Source organism: Pyricularia oryzae, chromosome 2, assembly GCF_000002495.2.
Source record: "Pyricularia oryzae 70-15 chromosome 2, whole genome shotgun sequence".
Classification (NCBI taxonomy): Eukaryota; Fungi; Ascomycota; class Sordariomycetes; order Magnaporthales; family Pyriculariaceae; genus Pyricularia; species Pyricularia oryzae.
Window position 1 is genome coordinate 1,340,025 of NC_017850.1, and position 17,348 is coordinate 1,357,372.

Here is a 17,348-nt window from a genome sequence, read left to right on the forward strand (position 1 = left end):
AGCAGATTTGACGTTATATTTTGGACAGTGGCTGACTGGGCGGGCATACCTGATGCCCCCATGTGTTCGCCTACCAACACTCACCGGGTCAACCCGTAATCCACTCTGCCAGACTCGAATTGCAGAGTCGACATACCCTTAACGATGTGCAATATTATAACTCGGTCAGCAGGATCAGTTTTCTGTCTTCCAATCGTGGAAACCAATCAAGTTACTCGTGGATGACACCCAAATGAGAGTGACAATCCCAGTAGCATGGCCTCGGTGTTTTGAATCGGAGGCTAAAGTTGCGCCGTCCCCCACTCATCATTACCTGAAGCCCGGACAGTCAACCTGCTATACACTTTGTTTGGATTTCAAAGCAGGATTTTTGTTTATGTCGGGGTTGGAACCGATGATTGTCCAATCCGCGCCATGTCGACAGGCTGCCACTGAGCGAAGATTGGAAACTCATCATTCGCTGACCCTCCTTCAAACCCGTTGACAAGGTTGTGATCTACCTACAATAGCTCGCATTTTTGTCCTCTCCTCTCGCAGACTTGTTTTTTTTTCGGAGGACGAACGGTAACCCTGTTCATATAGCGGACGGGTTGTGGAGGCATCGGCTTTGATGAGGCGACAGGCCGGAATCAGTCTCTGTCACCATGTATCTTGGCACCGTCCTTAGCGAACTTGCCCCAGTTGCCCACCAAACCCACGTACATCTGCCTGGAGACCCTTGATGCAACATAATCTCCTATGGAGCACCACTGTGTTCTAGTTCTAATGGGAGATAGTGCTACTTGTTACGACTGCCCCGAGTGTTGTGGCGAGAACCGTCGGGGATAAGGACAAAACACCGCTGAGGGGAAGATGAGGATAGTAGCACACCCCTTGCTTTGGTTTCTTTTCATATCCGAGCAAGCCATGTCACCATTGGTTTGAATAGGCGCCGATTGTCTGCCGATCGAGCGCATCGAGCTGAGCTACGTAGTGTAGCATGGAAGGATTGCAAGCGAGTGATCTCTTCTAATTACCTTACCTTTTCCCGTTTCTGCTTGAGGATAATATTGGTTGCCCTACAAGTGAAAGGGAATCAAGGTACTACTAAGTATGGTAAATGTGTGTTGTGTGTTTGCATATGCGGCAATGCCCGGCTTCTGGAATATCGCAAGCGATCCTTGTGCTTTACACTGAAGAATCCCAATGCGCTTTCTAAGATGCAGACTGCAGACTGTATACCTAACTACATTGGGTACATCAAGCCCTCAGACTTTATCGATTAGGTGCATGGGAGAGTGAACATCCTTGTGTCCCCTTTGCCCCTCGACTCCTCCCATATCAGTGGTCGACCCAGCTTTTATTCGTACTACGTGCTAGTCGTGATGGGCACACATACACACCCTTATACTTTGCAGTCTCACACACCCCTCGCAGACCGGATGTCAACATGCATTTACTTATCTCAGAACATGCATCTGGAGCATGGGCAGGACGCGGCAAGAATTGACCTTCGGGAGGGCCACTTGACTTTCCCCCCTCAATACCCTCCCTGCCTTATTTCACAATACCTTACCTTTACCAGTCCTCCCTACCCTGCTACCTACCAAGGTACTCGCCCATCTCGGGGAAATAACGGTGAGCTGCGCAGTACAGGACGTAACCATAATTTTGGGCCGTGCCTGGGTTGACTGCCTCCGATTTGCGAGTGCGTAATTTTCCCCCACGCCCACAGAAAGTGTACTTGCTTTTTTTTCTTCTCCACTTCCTATCCCCATTCTACATAACGTGAGTACCACGTCTTGGACGCCATTGGAGGTGCTACGATGGTATTTACGTAGTACTTGGGGTGGATACTTTTACCTACTGTAGGTACCTCGCCCACCGAACCTTTTTTTCGCCGAATGGTCGAAACCGAAAGGCAAGGAAGAGATCAGTTATTTTCATACTTTCAAAATGGTGGCCACGAGTATGGTGATCAAGGACCCAAATGCTGTACCCTGAGTACCTATTGAGGCATGCAGAGCCGTCGTTTTGAATATCCTCCCCCCCCCCCCCCCTCCTCCCTTTTTCGTTTTGTTCCAGATGCGGAGAGTTACAGCACTTGGCGTCTGTTCTCATCGCTCACTTTGGAATGCCATGCGCGTTCATCTTCCAGCATGAGCTGATCATATTATCTGCAAAGCCTTGTAGGTATACAACTACCTGTTATTCGATTAGCAATGCTTTTTGCTGGGCATTTAATCTTTGCGCTGCCCACATCACGTTGCATCAGGCGGCGAAATTACGATCAGGCACTAGGGTTGACCTTTTCCCTGTTCCCGTCATCCGTCAAACCAGGATCCCCTACACCCCAGTCTGCCCACCCTTGCGTGAATGGTGGTGCGGTGCGCTGGGCATTACTAGTCTACCAAAGTCTGGATTTCTTTTTTCCTATACATACTCCGTACGAAGAAGATACGAACGGTTGCTGCCTCGTGGCTTCAATGTTTTTGTTGCCCCACTTCTTGCGCAACGACCAGTCTGATAGGTCTACAGGTTTTCCCAATGCCGGCTTGCGAATGGTTGGCTTAAGCGCCCCCTGTCATTAACCCCCCAGGTCGTCAGGGGTTGTTTACAAGGTGAAGAGTAAGACCACGGTACGTGCCGGGAACTCTGGTCTGAACAGAATTCCTTTCTTTTATTTTCAATTTTAATTTTATTTTGGTTTTTATTCATCAACGGCAATCAATGGCTGCATGAATGCGGTAACCTCGATGCTGCATGACGACATTGCACACACAACCTACTACTCTACGGGATGCTCGGTGACGAAGTCTTGGTCGAGTTTTTTTTTTATTGCGGAGGCCCGGCCCTTTGCGTACGGGATTATACTAGACTCTTGGACGCCGGGGGCCCGGCACCATCATCCGAAACCTATATATACCAACCGAGAAAGATCGGTCCAGCTCTCTGGGGCGGTGGGGGGTTTGATTCTCTTTCATCCAAAACAACGCTGTCAGACAAACAGGCAGGCGTCTTGGCGAGCAACCTAGGGGAGTTTTTTTTTTTTTCTTTTTTTTTTAACGCTATGCGATTCCGAGCTGTTGGCTAAAATAGGAAATCTACCGATAGAGTAGTGTGTTTCTCGGTTTATTGGCAGAAAGGAGCAACCGACGCGGGATGCAACACGCAAGGGACGTTACCTTAATCGTAGGATTTTCTTTCTCGGCGGAAATAGCCGCTCTCTCTCTCTCTCTCTCTCTCCATTTGAACGAGATAGCATCATCGGCATCCGTTTTCCCTTTATGCGCGATGCATGGCACTAAACGCTGAGGTGTATCAAGAGGCGATAGGATAGGGGATGGATGATGACGATGCGGGTTTGCTTCGACGCTACTTGCTGCCCAGCCCGACGGCATGTTTTGGGAACAAAGTACAGTAAGCTGTAACTGCTGTTGAAAGTACCTTGCCTTTTTGCCCGCGGTAACTCTAATGGACCAAGACCTAGGGGGCGCAGGGTTGATAATATCTGCATAGTACCTAACGTCTTTGTAATATTCCAAAAGGGTTTACTAATTTGTAAGTCTTGTCTGACTTGTTATCTTTCATTTTCCTCTTCTAGTCGTTCTCTTTTTCTCCTAGCCTTTTCATTTTGCTCTTTTTCGCAATGTACAGCACAAGACTCATCCTGCAAGGTCCTTGTGACCTTTCCCAGCCGTTTCGCCATGTGGGGGACTGGCAAACGGCGGGCAGAAACCAAAAAAGTGTGATTTAAAACCAAACACCCACTGTTTGTGCGCGACAGCGGTCGGTTTGTCTGTGATTTCATTTGACAAGGAAACCAAACACCAGAATGGAAAGAGATCAAGTCTAGAACCCATGCCTCGTTTTCAGCGCCGTTGACGCATGGCTTCCATCGGGTTTGTTTCGAATACTTCTGTGGAAGGTCTAGAACTAGTTGCCTCTTTCTGGGTTGCCTTCTATCTTCTTTCCTCTGTATTTTTTGACACTACTAGAGCGGGGAGAAGACCGAGAAAAGCTCAACCTAGGCCGGGCCTTTGTTTCCGCACAGATGTTTTAACACGTTCGACACCGTCGTTTCGAAAACCTCCAAAGCAAAACCAAACTACATTAAACGGTGCTGCTGTTTCTTTCTCTTTTGTCTGCGAACCGCACAGTCTCCCCGGAAATAAAATACAAAAAAGGGCAGTGTTTAGGGGTATGCAAGCTAAATGCTGTATGTAGTCGGACGTACAAAGCAAGGGGAATGGGTGAACGGACTTGGTTCCTGTCATGAAGCCCGCTACGCCTACAACGTGGTTTTGATAATGAAATTGTCAATGTTTCAATCCTTGAAAAAGAGAGGGGGGCGTGGGATGAACACCAGCTCAAGCCCCAGGGGACTTGTCAGTTCCACGTTTTTTTTTTTTTTTCCTTTGCAGAATTCACAGACCACAATGTCGTTTCCCACCCACCTCAACCGCTCTAGATGCGCTTTGGTGGCCAATGACCTGATCAGCTGAAAATAAAAAGGATATTGTAAGGTTTAGGGATGTGGGCAGGCATGTAGGCTGCCGGACAGGGCAAGCAAAACAAATGCTTAGATCCAAGCACTTTTTTTTTGTTTTACCAAGGAGCAAGCAATGATAAGGGGGGAGCAAAGACGTTGTGCAAGATGAAAAGGCAATGCAGAGAGGAAAGCCTGCAAGGGGGAAAGAACAGCTGAACACACCCAACCATCCCCGTCTGGAAAACCTTCTCCCCCCACCATCTCTCTTTTCCCGTGGGATACCAAGTCGACTCGAGGACATCCAGGGTAAAAGCTCTGCACACACCCCCTAAGTCCCCGCCCACAGTGTGCTGATGATGATGGTACCTGAAAGGATCCGCGGAGCTTCTTTGACGGAGTACACCGCTTGTGCTTGTAAGAAGGCCAGGCAGGATAATAGGCAAAAAAGATTCAGTTGCAACCTAAATGGACAGTATTCACAGGGGCAAAACAGGGGCAAAACAAGGTAGCAGTCGATGAGCTCTGGTGGACAGTGATTGCTCAGCCCCCCTTTCTACAAAAAGCCATCGGACTGGTTGAGGAAGTGGCGTGGTACTACAGTACCACGTTATTGAAGCGGTTAGCAGCATGTATTGTGTACTATACCCGAGGGTTTTGCAGAGCGAGCGGGCAGCGATTTACAGCTCTTGTCATTGTCTGGATCACTCTTCATTTGTCCTTGTTTGGTTGGCTGCTCCTCACGGAGCTGTTGGCAAGTTGACAAGATCAAAGTTGGAAAACGGACACTGCTATCTAGTCATAAATGCCAAAAAACTTCCCCAAGCTTTTTGCTTCTCTTTCCTTCTCCAAAGGGATGTGTTTTCCGTTTCAGCCTCCCGCGATGTCCCCGAACAAGCAACTAAAAACACCGCCTATCTCCGCCGGGATAAAGCGGAAAGCCTATAGTAAGCTTCCAGGACCAGGACCCTCAACTCCACGGTGGGCTGTGTATGTCGGCAGCTTTCCCGACACGCCAGCGTTGAATGCGTGCCCTGCCCCAAAGGAACAGTAAACGCTTTTCTTGTCAAGTCGCAAATAGAAACTGTCATGCTGCGCTGGTCTAGGTAGTCTACCAATTTTTGTTTCTGTATCACCACAATTCTTTTGGCCGTGATGAGCCCTTCCAAACGCAGCACTGCCCTCCTTTTACAGCGGCGGCAAAAAAGTACACTGCGTCGACATCAATATGAAACTAAGATTAGCATCGGAAGGACACCAAAATACACTTCAATTGGAAAATAAAGCCATTGCTTACAATACATAGGCTCTTTGATAGGCCATCACAACTGTGTGTAGTTTTATCGCCTTCACCTCCCGTATGGCTATACAGAGGGCATCAGAAATGTGCCTCAAACCAAGTAGTTTACATGTCTCACTCCTCATAAGGATCGCTCGTCCATGGGTATCCTCCGAAGTCAAATTTGTAAACGCCAAAAAGGAAAAAAAGAGGAATAAACAGCAAAAAAAGACAGAAATTTATCCATTTGAAATTTCAACCTTGAAGCGATCCATCCAGTCAACAAACCGGTGAAATCCCTCAGCACAGCCACGAAAAGGCGTTTGTTTCCCCCGCCCTTGAGTCGATATCTGATATCGCCCCCTAGACTTTGTATGCTTGCCGCAAAGCCATCAAATCGCGCTCAAAGACGCCCATGCCTTGCCTTGAAGATAGCTACCTTGTCATCATAGAAAAGAATCTCGCGAAGCCTCAGCTTCTTCTTAGCAGGTGTATGGTCCGGATCAACAAAGCCGTCGTCATCGGAATCCCAACTTTCTCCTGTGTGGCCATCCGACTGGGCCTCCTCAGCTGTGGCATGATTGTTAATCCCATCGTCCTCATCTTCAGTCTCATCCGCATCTTCCTCTTCGCTTGACTCGTCCTGGTGATCTTCCTCAGACTCGGGTTCAACAAGTGATACCATGTCCATGGCCTGGGGCCCAGTGGTCGTGGGCCCGCTGTTTTGACCACTACCGCTACCACCAGCAGACCCTGTACTGTCGACTGTACCACCTCCACGATCACCTGGCGTAGTTTCGAGGATCTCGAAGCATTTGGTCGAGATACCAATGTAGCAAAGCTGGACCTCAGGGCGCAACGTAATGATGTCGGCTATCTGCAAAGCCAGCTCTTTCGGATCAATGGCGCTTACGACATGGTCCATGACGTGAGGTATGTTAAGCGATCGCAGCTGGGGCATATTTGGCAGCCGTTGTAAAAATGTATGCTATACAGAGGTTAGCAGTTGCTTCTCCATGAAAAGAGTAAGAGCTGCGGCGGCAAATATATTTAAGCAACTTACCCAGTCAGCATATGCGATTGATACTGCAAGCTCACGCAGGTTGACCAATCGCCCACTTGTGATATAGTGCAGAATTCTTGAAGTCAAGACCCAGTGCCGCCACCTGTCATTCTCGACCGTAGCGGGTCCGCTCTTCGTGCTCCTAGCAGAGCTGTCCAGTAGTAGTTTCCGCAGGCTTCCACGGTGACGCTTGAGGGGCCCCTTGAAAATGGACTCGATGGTGACGGCAGGTACTGAGGGCGATCTGCGGCGATCTTGCAAGAAGAGTACCTCGAGCGTGTTTGGTGCAAGGACTTCAGAGAGGAATGTTATTAGTGAAGGCGAGGTTGTGTCGGTGCGAAGTCGTTTCAAGCCAAGATGATACTGCAGTTGAGCACCTCGAGATGACGAGGAGATGCCGTATCCGCCAGCCGTAACCGTTGGCTGGTACTGTCGTTTCAACAACTTCCATAGGGATTCGTGCTGGGCACAGTCGAGTATCGTTAAAGTGGTCAGCGTGGTCCAGTCGATGGCTTTGCTGCAGACCTGCATGGAAAGCGGTATCCTCTCCAACTCCAGAATACGCAGCCGTAGCTTCCCTTCAAGGCGAGAGCGACTTGCGCTATGCTTTCGTCTGGGGGCCTGATCCGGAGCTTTGCCATCTTCCAAACCTGGCTGGGGAGCTTCAGAATGCGCACCCCCTGCTATATTGTCCTCTGCGGCTACCACAGGGGCCGTAGAAGCGGAGTTGACCTTGGAGTCTTTCTCTCTGTCAACTTGCCCAGAATTGTTCACCTCATCTGATGATACTGAGATCTTACGATTCGCAGTAGCGTTGTGATCATGGCTCGGCTCCATGGCATTGGCTTGTTCGGGGCTATCAGGCGATTCGTTTTTTGGAGGGCAAGGGGAAGGCTCGGACTTGCCCCATGACGACCACGCACGAGGTTTTCTCCGTATGTCGTAGATGCGGCCAACAAGTATTCCCAAAACACCGCCCAGCCGACGATTACCTATCGTGCTTGCACCGGGCCAATGGGCTTGATGATCAACTTGATGCAGCTCGGGTCCGTCCCACGCCTGAACAAAATCCTTGTGCTGCGCCTTTTTCGATATACCAATGCGTAATTCTTGAAGCCTGTCCTGAGACCTTTCGACCAGCATGGAAATCTCATCCAGATACGCCAACTCGTCTATATCCAGGGCCGTCAGACTTTTGAGAGGCGGCAAAACACTAAAAGTGGGATACTCGACGGGACTGGCAGAATATGGCAGAGCTGGTCGTGGTTTTGGGTGTGATGCCGCCGGGGGTAACATGATGCCGACGGGTGTAAGAGTACTACCAGGCGGAATAACGGGGTTCGACGTCGGTACTTGACCTTCGCTATTGTCATGCCACCGGATCCAAACAGTTTCCAAGTTGCACTGCCCGTCCTTGTGGCCGTCTGGCAAGCTGGCCAAGGCTAAGAAGATTTCGGCAAGCACTCCAGTCGGCATGTCCCAGATGAAGGTTTCCAGGTTAATCATCTTGGCCACCGCCAAAGATACCAAAGTCCCCAGCATCTTCCCACTCTCTTTTGTAATCATATAGGCCGCAACCCATTCCGGAGGCCCATCCCCGAGCGAAAACTTCCGGGTGTGGGCTGCATAATTGTTACCGACGCGGTCGAAGGGAGATCGCATCTGCTGTGGGGGCCCTGGGCGGAGAAGCCTTTGCCTGATGCGACCAAATGAGCTTCCCAAGCTCAAAGTAGAAAGTCCATAAGTTAAAGCATCGACACTCTTGTGATCGGAAGACGTTGCGTGCGTATCGGGCCATACAATATCGAATCTGGCGTAGATGTGTGGGATAGCCAGACTATGTAGCGTCGAGTTGGTTAGAGCAAGAGAGGTGAGGTCGTTGGTGTGCATGATCTATATAGAGAAGGATTGTTTCATTTCTTTTTTAGCAGGAGCGCATGCCTGTATTGTACCCGAGGATGAAGCCAAGATCACGACAGTGGGTAGTATCTACAAGTGACTACAAGGGTAAGAGTCGATCTACGGGTTTCTTGCTTACCTCCTTCACAATCAATCGCAGTATATCAACGGGGAGCTCCAACAGGGTCAATGGACCCTTCCGCGAAGCCAACTGATCCCATTCTTTGCCCTTCTCCTTCAGGAGCTTGGTGACAGTCGATGTTGCTTGTTGAAGCGGAGTGGGCGGCTTGGCTGAAGGCTCTCTCTCGGTCGAGCTGGTGTCAACCGAGTCCGAGTCAATGTCCAGATCCACATCTTCGGAATCGGAATCTGGAAGCGACATGATGAAGTCGTCTTCGATATCCATCGGAGGCTCTTTTGCTCGAGATGGCGCTATTTGCAGGTACCGGTGGTGGCGACCTTGAAGCAATTGTCAACCAGCAGTTCGCTTATTATCTTGGTGGGATATAGGTAGGTGTAAGGCAAGGTAGATAGATTGATATGATTGCCGGCCGGTCGCGTTTCTATTCGTATGTGACAATGGAAGGAAGCTACCGGAGCTTCTTGTGACGGACCAACAACCTAGATCTAAACGGGATAAGTTTAGATACGTTCTACTGTACATCGCCTGGGGTCAGGTACCTTGCATAGGTAAGGTAGATAGGCTGCTGCGATCATGCTTGATTGAGGGGCAGAGGAACGGAACAGGCCGAGGCAAAGTTAGTGATGAATTGGTAATGAGGAGGATGTAAACACATCTAGACTAATTAGCTGATTCACAAAAAGAAAGATACGAGACTATAATATCACTTGATTAGGTCAAGCTTGGGTGGAAGTCGAAGCTCGTCGCATGCAGTGTTGAATTGGTAGAGGGTCAAACCTCCAGGTAAATGGGTTGATGGATCCCAAAAAGGTGGGTGAAGCTGGAGATGGGAGGGATCCACTTCCAGCCCACCTCCCAGGTTTAAGGTCGCACGCACCAAAGCTTCTCCACGTTCTTCAGCACGATAGCGGGCCGGGTCAAGCCAGCCGTCAGGGTCCAGGCTTGGGCGGCAGGCAGCGAATGAACCGATCAGACTCGTGGGATAATTAGAGCTAAGATACAGTAAAAACTAGGTAAGGTAGGTACCTACGTTTGGGCATCTTATCTCAGCTCACATGCAGTCTTTTGCATTTTTATCAGTGTACCTGCCTGTCTAGGTAGGGTAGTTTAACGCATTGAATTCAACGCTCGACGCAGATTAAGCATGCCATATTGTACTTTGATCCAATAAGAAAATAGCCACATGAACTTGCACTCTGCCGGTCGGACGGATATCCCTTGCATTCAGGGAAATACGTAATTGCGTAGTAGTGGTAGTTCTTGGTGAATGCTACAGCGCACGGCCCATAAGTACAGGGAACCGCCCTAACCTGGGGATAATCAGGTGCCCGAGTACAGGACGAGGGAATTAATTAGGTACTTTACCACCCAAGTTCAGGTCGGTAAATATCGTGTAAGACTGGTATGCAGGAAACTGAAGTCATTGGCGGACGGACTCATCACTCGAGGATCAGATGGGGAGTATGGGTACCGAGGATCAAACTTGTAACACAGAGATAGCAGAGCAAAACATCAGCGGATACAGTGGGGTGGCGGTTGGAAAAACGGAAATTTGGCTTCATTTCGTGTCAGCTATGCACTCGGGATTTTCGGATACGCTTTAATAGCCTACGCATTTTGTGTACGGAGTTGGTAGTGAGTTGGTTTATGAAATTCATATACTTCGTAGCTCTCTCATGTCGCCAACACCGAAAAAGTCACCACGACTCAGGTCGGTTCAAGTGCCTGAGTGCCATCAAACAAATTCCATTGCCCCACCATGCCGCAGGACATCCCACGCACCACTGCTTAATCCCAGTCACGAACCACCTCAACACCGTGACTATGAGCCTTTTCCCAAGCAAGCAAAAGAAGAATGAACCACGCTGGCTTGATCCGTTTTAGGCAGTGAAATAGACAGGGCGAATACAATCAATTTGTCCACGCTGGCAGTTTGCCTTGTGATTTAACAGCCTGTCACCTTTCTTTTGATCCGCTACCGTTTGAATGTCGTCACTGCTTTCATCGGACGCTTTTTAAGAGCTTGCGCCAGCCGCGCTTGTCCACCGTGGGGCCCTCTCCGGCGCATGATTCTTTTCTTTGATTTTCGTCGGTCAAGAACTCGCAGGCAATTAAAAGGCTGTCCATTACGGACTACTACCTACACTACCTAAGCCACCGACTCGCTTTTCACACCACACCGGACAACCGGTCCACCCGACCGTTCCTCGCGCATATTTGTATTTTAATTTCGAGTCAAATTTCTTCGTGCTGCTGTCAGTCACGTCCGTCGCACGATCTCGCTGACCAGGCGCATCGTATAAACAAAGAATCGGACTCACGCAAAAAAACCAAATCGACATACTCGTCACGGCGCAGCATACACGGGCTAGCACAACTCAGCATAGCAAACCTTGCCACAACTCTCTAAAACCTTGGCATGAAACCACAACATACATAAAAACCCGTCGTCATGGCCGATTTCATCAAGGATCTGTGGGAGTCCATCTTCACACCGGGACCGACGCCCTCCCTCCTGATCGCGACCAACGTCTCCTTCGCCGCCCTGCAGGTCGTGCTCTTTGCGCTCCTGATCGCGACTTATAGCATTCACTTTGTCGTCTTGTCGGGTCTGTGCGGCGGGCTGTGGTGGGCGATCAACTGGTTTGCGCGCGAGGTCAAGGAGGCGCAACGACTCGAGCAGCTCGAGAAGCAGCGCCAACCCCCGCCTGCCCTCAGTTCCTCGGACGACGAGACAGAGGTAGAGACTACGGCGCCAGGTCCCAGACCGAGAAAGACCCCGCCGGCCCCGGCGGCGTCCACGACTCAGGCAAATCCCGAAGACACAAAGGGAGAGCTGAAGCACCGGGCGGCGTCGACTCCACTAACCGGCCCCTCAGCCTCGGCGGCGTCTTCTAAGTCTGGCGTGAGCACGGAGGATGAGTGGGAAAAGGTCTCCGAGTCCGAGGAAAAGGACCAGTGAATCACGAAAGCATTATTTTTTTTGTTTCGACAACCTACGAGGCCTGGGACATGGAGCTACGGGGTATCACGGGCAACTGTAATGCGGCGGGGAAATATGGATGGTGGGCCGTCTTGGTATTTTAGCCCTTGAATACAAACCGAGCAAACGACGTGCACATAGAGTCACGGGCTGCTGTTATGTTAGGTCGTTGATCTTTTGCTTTCCCAAGCCACGGGTTGGGCCCTGGCATCTCGGCTACTGCGGTTGAATTTTGTCCGTTGAATATGCCGAAAGCATCCATGATGGCTCTGACTTGATTGATATGACACCAGTAATCAAGGTAAGCCCAAGATACCTCCTATGGAGGTAGAGATGCTGAGCAGCTCGACCTCCGCCATTTCTCAGTAGGTACATGAGTGCCGCAGCAAGGTCCTCCTCAAAATCTATGTATCCCAAGTACCCCGCCGTAGATCCGGGATCCACATCCCATTCACACGTGACGAAGCTTCGCGCCGCCGTTAGCATTCAATTCAACCCAGCTTCCGTTCAAGTTTAGGCTAGGGACGGGACTTTTTGATATCGGCCCCCAGGAGCTGCCATACCGTACCTACACAAAAAAGCCAACAACCTTGCGCGGCAAGCAAAAGCTACCAAGTGGGCAACCTGAAGCCACCACACAGCGGTCAGACGCTGCCCTATTAATCCAACATGAAGCTCGTCAGGTACGCGACCCTCCAAGAAGAAACTCATGGGCTTTTTCTCGCCTCCCCTCCCTCTCCGCCCTTTGCGACGAGTGCGACGCGTTGCTGAAGCAATGAACACTTGCTGTTTTGTCTCCACCTCGAAGGCACTGCACGCAGCTTGACTGACCGCCTGCGACTTTTTTTTTGCATCACAGGTTTTTGATGAAATGCGCCAATGAGACGGTGACAATCGAGCTCAAGAATGGTAAGAGCTCTTTTTCTCTTCATAGAGTTTGGCGGCGCTCCCTAACATAAAACCTCCCTTTTCCCCCTTTTTTTGCAGGCACAATAGTCCACGGGACGATCGCGTCCGTGTCCCCTCAGATGAACACGGCGCTGCGCAACGTCAAGATGACGCCACGGGGCCAGGACCCGATACCGCTCGACGCCATGAACATCCGCGGCAGCACCATCCGCTACTACATTCTCCCAGATAGCCTACCGCTCGACACGCTGCTCGTCGACGACACTCCCAAGCCCAAGAACAAGGCGCGCAAGGAGACGGACCGGGGCGGCAGGGGAGGCGGCAGAGGTCGCGGCGGCAGGGGTCGTGGCGGCTTTGGAAGGGGTCGGGGTTTCGGCAGAGGTAGGGGCTAGAGTTGGATGGGGTGTGTGAGTGTGTGGTTTATGGCACTTTGCGACTTCCGTTCGTTGTGGTGGTCCCCCGGCTTGCTCTCCCCGGCGCGTTCAGAGGTCCATGTCCGGATGTCGATGTGACTGCGGCCCAGGGTTTCCTGATGAAGGCCATTTGGGCACGCCTCTCAGCTGTGGATATGCTTGGGAAAGGTCGGGCGACAGGCTGTCAGGAAGGAATATGGGGGTGAGGGGGAATCAGGTCTCCAAACCAGATCTCGTCGCATCATTATCTTGAGTTTAGGACTTGGGAGTTTGTGGAGTACCAGCGGCAGATGAAAATATCCTAGGATACTGGATCCGGGAAACATGAAATGGCCGGCGTTCCAGGAACAGGAAAATCAAGCATATTCGTCCCGAGTTTGCAAAATATCATATCGTGCTGCCATGTTTCTTTCCTTCTATAGATACGAACAGCACGTTGCTCATGTTGAATCTTGTCTGCTACGTCCACCATCTCCCGCTATATCTCACCTCAAACCGTCAGTATCCCGCTCCCTCCATATTCTAATGATCTGAAGCTTCTCCCACCCAGCCTGCTTGCCACTAGACCCAGCCATGTGGACCCTCCACTCGTCCCCAAACTCCAATATCCTCCTCTTGACCTCCTCGGGCTTGTTCTGCGCACACAGCAGGATGTACGCACACCCTTTATCGGACAGCAGCTCCGGCAGGGCGTCGATCAGCCGATCCGTCGTCTCCATGCCGTCCCTGCCGCCCGCGTACGAAAGCTCCAGGAGATACGAGTCCCGCGCAAAGTCGTCGCCGCCCTTTTGCAGCTCGGCCTCGACGTCCCGGACCGGCATGTCGGGCGTGGGCACGTAGGGCGGGTTGAACAGCAGAACGTCGACCTGGCCGGGGCGCAGCGCGGAGCCCAGGTCCGCCCGCACTGAGCCCAGGTACAAACCGCTCGCACCTGCACCTGCACCGCTGGCGCTCTCCTTTTCTTCGTCCTTGACGGCCCGCCTCACCGTCTCGGCAGTGGCGGCGCACGCAAAGGCGTTGACGTCGACGCCGGTCGCGACCACGGCGCCGTGGCTGCCGCCAAAGATGTGCCGCGCCTGGGCGGCCACGAAGCCGATGACCACCCCCGAGCCCGTTCCGACCTCGACGACCAGCGGCGTCGGGCCGTCTTGGAACCGCGACGTTAGGAAGGTCGTCTCCAATGGCGAGGAGATGGTGTCGAGGAATAGGAACGAGTCCTCTGCTGGCTCGTAGATGCGGTTGTAGTCGACGTGCGACGTCGATGGGGTGGGCAGCATCTTTTGGGGGTGTGTGGGGTTCTCGGTGGACTTTTCTTCTTCTCCTTTCTTTCTCTCCCTCTCTAATTTCCCCGTGTGTGATTTTTTATCCCCTCTTTGGTGACTACGATAAGCGAGTAGTGTCCGGGTCGCTCCAGCAAATCTGTGCTTTGTTGGAAAGATATCATAAGCTCATAATGCAGTGTATAGTGGAGTGGATCTGGGGGGAAAAAAGGATAGAAATCCACGAAGGGTCCACGTGACTCATAGTAAATCACAAAACAAGTAGGATTTCATGAGATAGGCATATACAATTGGAATTTTTCTGCAGAAGTTAGACTTGAATAGTCTCATGTTGAGAGTTTAGAGAACTGACATAGTTGGGGTTTATCGAAGAGTCGTGGACGCTAGGCGAGCAACGCACATCACACAAGCTTGCTTTAATTCAGACGGCACAATATAACATGTTCTGTTTGTTGATGCCTCTTCAGCCCCTACCTAGATCTAGTCTGAGTCGCTGTCCTCGCTGTCCGAAAAACCCTTGAATTCTTCCTCCGAGGTATCGTCCTGTACGCCAACGACAGCCTCTCCACCTTTTTCTTCTTCCTCGTCGTCGTCTTCATCCTCATCCTCAATGTCAAAGTGCGCCGAGATATCCCACCGGTCACCCTTGGCAGCCTTGCTCACATACTTGACAAACCGAAGAGCCCCGCTGTCCCTCAACACGATTGTCAGCTTGTTCCACGCCGCCGCCTGGAAGAAGAGGATGTTGTCGTCGTCAGCTCCACCGGCACGATAGACGGCAGCGTCCGCGCCATCGTCCTCGTCGCCAGCCATGTAAACCTCGTGGCCTCCAACTTCTTCAGGCTCTACTGCGTCTTCCTTTGTCTTTTTCCCTTCACTGCCCTTCTTTTTAGACTTGGCTTTGGCCTCCGCCTTGTTCTTACCCTTGCTGTTCTTCTTGCCTTTGGGTTTAGCGTCGTCCTCTTCTGCATCGTCCTCTTCGTCTTCATCATCCTCTTGATCGTCACCCCATCCTTGAGTGGGCGTCAGACCAAAGTTCAACTCCAGACGTGCCTCGCCATCGTGACCCATGGCAAGGGTATAGTCCTCGCCCCTCCGGAATCGCCGCGCGATTGAATAATGCGACTTGATCACGCAGCCAGTGGCCATTTGGAGCCACGCGCGGAACTGCCGACTGGGAAGAAAGACGTCCAGGAGCTCACGGATTGGGTTCTGTTCAATTTGACCTTCCCCAGCCGCATTCTCCTCTGTTTCCTGCATGTAGAGGAAACGGTGCTTGTGGGGCGGCCGAGCAACCTTCCACGGCGTCTTCTTCTCAATCTCTGCGGATTGCGAAGGGATCTTGGCCGCTTCTTGTTGGATGATGTACTCCCGCAGCTTGGCAGCATACTTTCGGTTGAGGATGTCAGCCAGCGTTATGCTAGAGTTTTCCTCGAAGTACTCTGATGCCCGCTCGAGTGTGTCCGGTGTAAGATAGGTCGGGGCCATGTATTTGAGCAGAAACTCGAGGTCCTTTTCATCAAACTCGACAATATCCTGCGAGTCCCCTTCCTCGACCGGCTTGGGTTCCTCCCGGGGCAGGTCATGCTGATCCGGGTTACCCTGCAGTTGCATGAGACCACTGTTTTTCACCTGCTCCTCCTCTGCACCCTTGACGTAGCCGTCCTCGCCAATCTGCGGGATGTGGAACCAGCCGCTGATGGCCATGCGCACGCGGCCTCCCTGCTTTTCCAGCTCTGCCTTGGTTTTGGCATGGTACACCTCTTCCACATCGTGGAAGCTCTGGCCTGGCTGGACGGCAAAGAAACTCAGCTGGTTCCAGGCGGGCGGGATGACTTTGACGACGTCGGGCTCCACCGTCTTGGCCACGGCGCCGCCTTTACCCTTGCGCTCGGTGACGGGGAAGAGGCGCAGAGCACCACCCCATTCCGGCTTCCATGGTATGTCCGGGTCGACGAGGTACAAAATGTAGCTGACCTTCCTGCTACCAATAACGTCGTCGTGGCAGAGAAGATAACATCCAGGCGTGTAGACGTTGATGGCCATGTCCGTCTTGCGGCCGCTCAGGGGACCACAGCCAGTGATGCCCGAGACATAGTTCCGAAAGGTGTCGGAGTAGATGGCATCGCGGAGTGCCAGGAGAGACGGTAGCTTCGCCAGAGCCTCGTCGTCTAACCCATCCAGGTTGGCGAGGTCGCCGGACTGGTGGATTTTGTAGATGTCGGTCTCCTTGGGGGTGAAGGAGACATTCTCGCGGATCTCGTCGCGGACGGAGCGTAATAGTTTGTCGTCGACGAGCTCGTGAATGACGCAGTGTTTGTAGGGTGTCGATGTCTTGTACTCTTTAGAGTACTTGCCGAGTACGTCTTTTTCAAAAAGGCCGTTCCTGAACCTTTCTTTCGTCTCTTGCTCGGTGAGCTCTGTAAGTGGGTGGGGTCAGCATCCGATGTGAAGCTAAATATTGCGGCGATTGAACCAGCGATAGCAAGAGGTAGGTAGGTAGGAGCAGATAAAAACCCCCCAAGAATAACTCACGCTTCTTGGCCTTCTTTTTCAGAGGCTTCTTAGCCTGCAATTGGTTTTCGGCTTTCCTCTTCATCGTGGAGGGATTTCTGGCGAGTGAAATTTATGAGACAAAAAAAGTTGAAGCTGTGGAATTGGCAGAGGAACAGTGACGTCCTTAGCGGATTTTTCAATGCAAGGGTCGATCGCGGTCAAACTTTTGGACCAAGAAAGAAAAAAAAATCCAATGGCGACATTCCCCACACCAGATTTTATTCTCAACAGGCAATCATCAGGCCACTTTCATCATAATATGCTGTGAAAAGTGCACTTCTCTGTTGGTCGGCACACCGCGGAAATATTAGACGTGCAATTGGCCCAAGGCGTCTATTAATTTTCGCCGACAACGC

At 51.5% G+C, this 17,348-nt stretch overlaps 5 protein-coding genes across 5 annotated transcripts; 2 read left to right on the forward strand and 3 right to left on the reverse strand.

Annotated features, from left to right (window-relative positions):
- Positions 1-5,684: 5,684 nt before the first annotated feature.
- Positions 5,685-9,654, reverse strand: MGG_04739 (F-box domain-containing protein). Its single transcript, XM_003713652.1, has 4 exons — positions 9,391-9,654; positions 8,849-9,336; positions 6,811-8,703; positions 5,685-6,735 (listed from the first exon to the last, which is right to left on the reverse strand). The coding sequence occupies exons 2-4, from the start codon at positions 9,113-9,115 to the stop codon at positions 6,151-6,153; spliced, it is 2,745 nt and encodes a 914-aa protein (XP_003713700.1). The 5' UTR covers positions 9,116-9,336; positions 9,391-9,654; the 3' UTR covers positions 5,685-6,150.
- Positions 9,655-10,683: 1,029 nt separating this feature from the next.
- Positions 10,684-12,076, forward strand: MGG_04740 (uncharacterized protein). Its single transcript, XM_003713653.1, has one exon. The coding sequence runs from the start codon at positions 11,304-11,306 to the stop codon at positions 11,811-11,813; it is 510 nt and encodes a 169-aa protein (XP_003713701.1). The 5' UTR covers positions 10,684-11,303; the 3' UTR covers positions 11,814-12,076.
- Positions 12,077-12,331: 255 nt separating this feature from the next.
- On the forward strand, positions 12,332-13,645 carry MGG_04741 (small nuclear ribonucleoprotein Sm D1). The gene is made up of 3 exons (XM_003713654.1): positions 12,332-12,517; positions 12,694-12,743; positions 12,822-13,645. Exons 1-3 carry the CDS (start codon positions 12,504-12,506, stop codon positions 13,133-13,135), a joined length of 378 nt encoding a protein of 125 aa, XP_003713702.1. The 5' UTR covers positions 12,332-12,503; the 3' UTR covers positions 13,136-13,645.
- MGG_04742 (uncharacterized protein) lies at positions 13,490-14,672 on the reverse strand. Its single transcript, XM_003713655.1, has one exon. The coding sequence runs from the start codon at positions 14,431-14,433 to the stop codon at positions 13,642-13,644; it is 792 nt and encodes a 263-aa protein (XP_003713703.1). The 5' UTR covers positions 14,434-14,672; the 3' UTR covers positions 13,490-13,641.
- Positions 14,673-14,737: 65 nt separating this feature from the next.
- Positions 14,738-17,294, reverse strand: MGG_04743 (PKHD-type hydroxylase TPA1). The gene is made up of 2 exons (XM_003713656.1): positions 16,972-17,294; positions 14,738-16,856 (listed from the first exon to the last, which is right to left on the reverse strand). Exons 1-2 carry the CDS (start codon positions 17,033-17,035, stop codon positions 14,917-14,919), a joined length of 2,004 nt encoding a protein of 667 aa, XP_003713704.1. The 5' UTR covers positions 17,036-17,294; the 3' UTR covers positions 14,738-14,916.
- Positions 17,295-17,348: the final 54 nt, after the last annotated feature.

Bases quoted from the DNA above. Each gene is read 5' to 3' on its own strand.
- MGG_04743 (XM_003713656.1), bottom strand. From the start codon at position 17,035: ATGAAGAGGAAAGCCGAAAACCAATTGCAGGCTAAGAAGCCTCTGAAA. The intron at 16,857-16,971 runs GTGAGTTATTCT...ACCCACTTACAG, and splicing joins GAAAAAGAAGGCCAAGAAGC to AGCTCACCGAGCAAGAGACG.
- MGG_04742 (XM_003713655.1), bottom strand. From the start codon at position 14,433: ATGCTGCCCACCCCATCGACGTCGCACGTCGACTACAACCGCATCTAC.
- MGG_04741 (XM_003713654.1), top strand. The intron at 12,744-12,821 runs GTAAGAGCTCTT...CTTTTTTTGCAG, and splicing joins GACAATCGAGCTCAAGAATG to GCACAATAGTCCACGGGACG.
- MGG_04739 (XM_003713652.1), bottom strand. From the start codon at position 9,115: ATGGATATCGAAGACGACTTCATCATGTCGCTTCCAGATTCCGATTCC. The intron at 8,704-8,848 runs GTAAGCAAGAAA...TTCTCTATATAG, and splicing joins TGCGATTGATTGTGAAGGAG to ATCATGCACACCAACGACCT. The intron at 6,736-6,810 runs GTAAGTTGCTTA...ACCTCTGTATAG, and splicing joins CAATCGCATATGCTGACTGG to CATACATTTTTACAACGGCT.
- MGG_04740 (XM_003713653.1), top strand. From the start codon at position 11,304: ATGGCCGATTTCATCAAGGATCTGTGGGAGTCCATCTTCACACCGGGA.